The following is a 1,703-nucleotide window of genomic DNA, read 5'->3' as shown; positions in this document are numbered from 1 at the left end:
GGGGGGGGGGGGGAAGTAGGGAGCTAGACTAAATGAGGGAGGCGGGAAGGGGCCGAGCAGCAGCAGCAGCAGCAGCAGCAGCCTTTAGTCATAGTACTGCCCAGCATCATGGTAGCCGCTGGCGCCGTCGGTGGCGCCGGCGCCGTCGGTGGCGGAGGCCGTGGCGGCGGCCGTGGCGGCGGCCAGGCGCGCATCCGGCGTCGCAAGCAGCGGCCGCATGATCGGCTCGCGATAGTACAGCCGATCCGGCGCCGGATAGGCCGGCCCCTCGACCGGCATGGTCAGCCGCAGTCCTGCCAGGTCCAGCCCGGCGACCACATCCAGCGAGGTGTCCGCCGTGGGGGAGCTCTCGCCAGAGGACGACCCGGGCACCGGGCCGCTGTGTGTCCAGGCGAACAGCGAGGGCGGATCCAGCAGCGGCCTTGAGGGGGAGGCCAGCTGCTCGCGAGTCGGTGGCAGGAACATCCGTCGGAAGGTCCGCTCCAGCAGCCGCCGCAGACGTTCCGAGTAGCCCTCCTCCAGGCCGGTGTGTGGCGCAACCGAATCCACCGAGGGGGCATCATCCGAGGCGGAGTCCGGCGAAGCGGGCGTATGGTCCCGCGGCCCGGCATTGGCCCCGAGCGACGTGTGCGTCAGCATGGTCGTCGGCAGGTCCAGGGCCCATTGCGACAGGGACCGCCGGCCGGTTTCCTGGCGCCGGGCCTCCACCAGGCCCACCAGGCGCCGGGTCAGCGGCGGGATGAGCCACATCGTCAGCCCGGAGAGGGTCATGATGACGGCCGTCAAGATGGCCGGCCCGCGGCCGGCCGATCCGTTCAGCGCAAATACACCAAGCATGGTCAATTGCCAGAGAGCCAGGGCCACGGCGCCGGAGCGGTGCGTACGCGGCCACAGACGGCCTCCAAGTTGCGCCGGGTTCCGGTGGACATAGATGAAGTTGTACCGGTGGACCAGGGCCGAAAATGCGAAGTATGCGAAGGCAAAGCACAGGATCATCGGGTACTTTGGGCGAGGTAGCCGGGAGCCACAGAGCCGGCGGGATGCGCAAGTGTGGTGGTGGCAGGGCGTAAGCTTCTTGTTGAGCGAGGGAAAGGCCCCCCCTCCCGCCCTCCCCCCCCCCCCCGCCCTTCAATTCAAAGACAACGCACCATCAGCGAGAAGACCAGCGAAATGACGATGATCAAAGAGTCCCACGCATAGCGAGCGGCAAAGAGGAACTCCCGCTTCGGGTCGTTGAAGCCCCCGAGGAAGATCTGATTGAAGAGCCTAAATGCCATGGTGCCAGCCACAGGATGGCGTCGTGGGTTAGCTGCGGGTGGCGAAAAAGGCGGCACACAGAACAGGGCGGAGTATGCGCATGTGCGTAAGGGGAGGAAAAGCGGGGGCGGAGAAAGGAGTGGGGGGGAAAAAAAAGAGGAGCAAACGCACACAAGGAACATGTATCCCGGCTGCAGCAGCTCCAAGCTCAGGAAGGAGAACTTCACCAGGCAATACTCGATAAAGAACATGCCCTGGCTCGGGAGACTCTGCGCCAGCAGCAAAATTAGCGACACATCTCCGTCGAAGATCTCCTCCAGGCGGGCCAGCAGGGACCCGGCCAATGTCGACACCAAAAAGACATTGATCACCAGGAAGGTGAGGAATCGGTCAAACATATGGCGGTCGGACCGGGTGCGGGTGGGATGAGCCTGCGCATTTGAAAG

At 65.2% G+C, this 1,703-nt stretch overlaps 1 protein-coding gene across 1 annotated transcript in view; it reads right to left on the bottom strand.

Moving 5' to 3' along the window:
* Positions 1-60: 60 nt before the first annotated feature.
* Positions 61-1,703, bottom strand: part of H696_02283 (hypothetical protein) — a 7,645-nt gene continuing 6,002 nt past the window's right edge. The window contains exons 5-7 of the mRNA XM_009496186.1: positions 1,429-1,688; positions 1,149-1,266; positions 61-1,002 (exon numbers count right to left, since the gene is read on the bottom strand). Coding sequence (XP_009494461.1) covers positions 85-1,002; positions 1,149-1,266; positions 1,429-1,688 — 1,296 coding nt within the window. The 3' untranslated portion in view covers positions 61-84. The remainder of the gene's footprint in view (positions 1,003-1,148; positions 1,267-1,428; positions 1,689-1,703) is intronic.

This window comes from Fonticula alba (genome assembly GCF_000388065.1).
Source record: "Fonticula alba strain ATCC 38817 unplaced genomic scaffold supercont2.3, whole genome shotgun sequence".
Classification (NCBI taxonomy): domain Eukaryota; order Rotosphaerida; family Fonticulaceae; genus Fonticula; species Fonticula alba.
The sequence above is the reverse complement of the archived record's forward strand: the minus strand, read 5'-3'. Positions and strand labels throughout refer to the sequence as shown.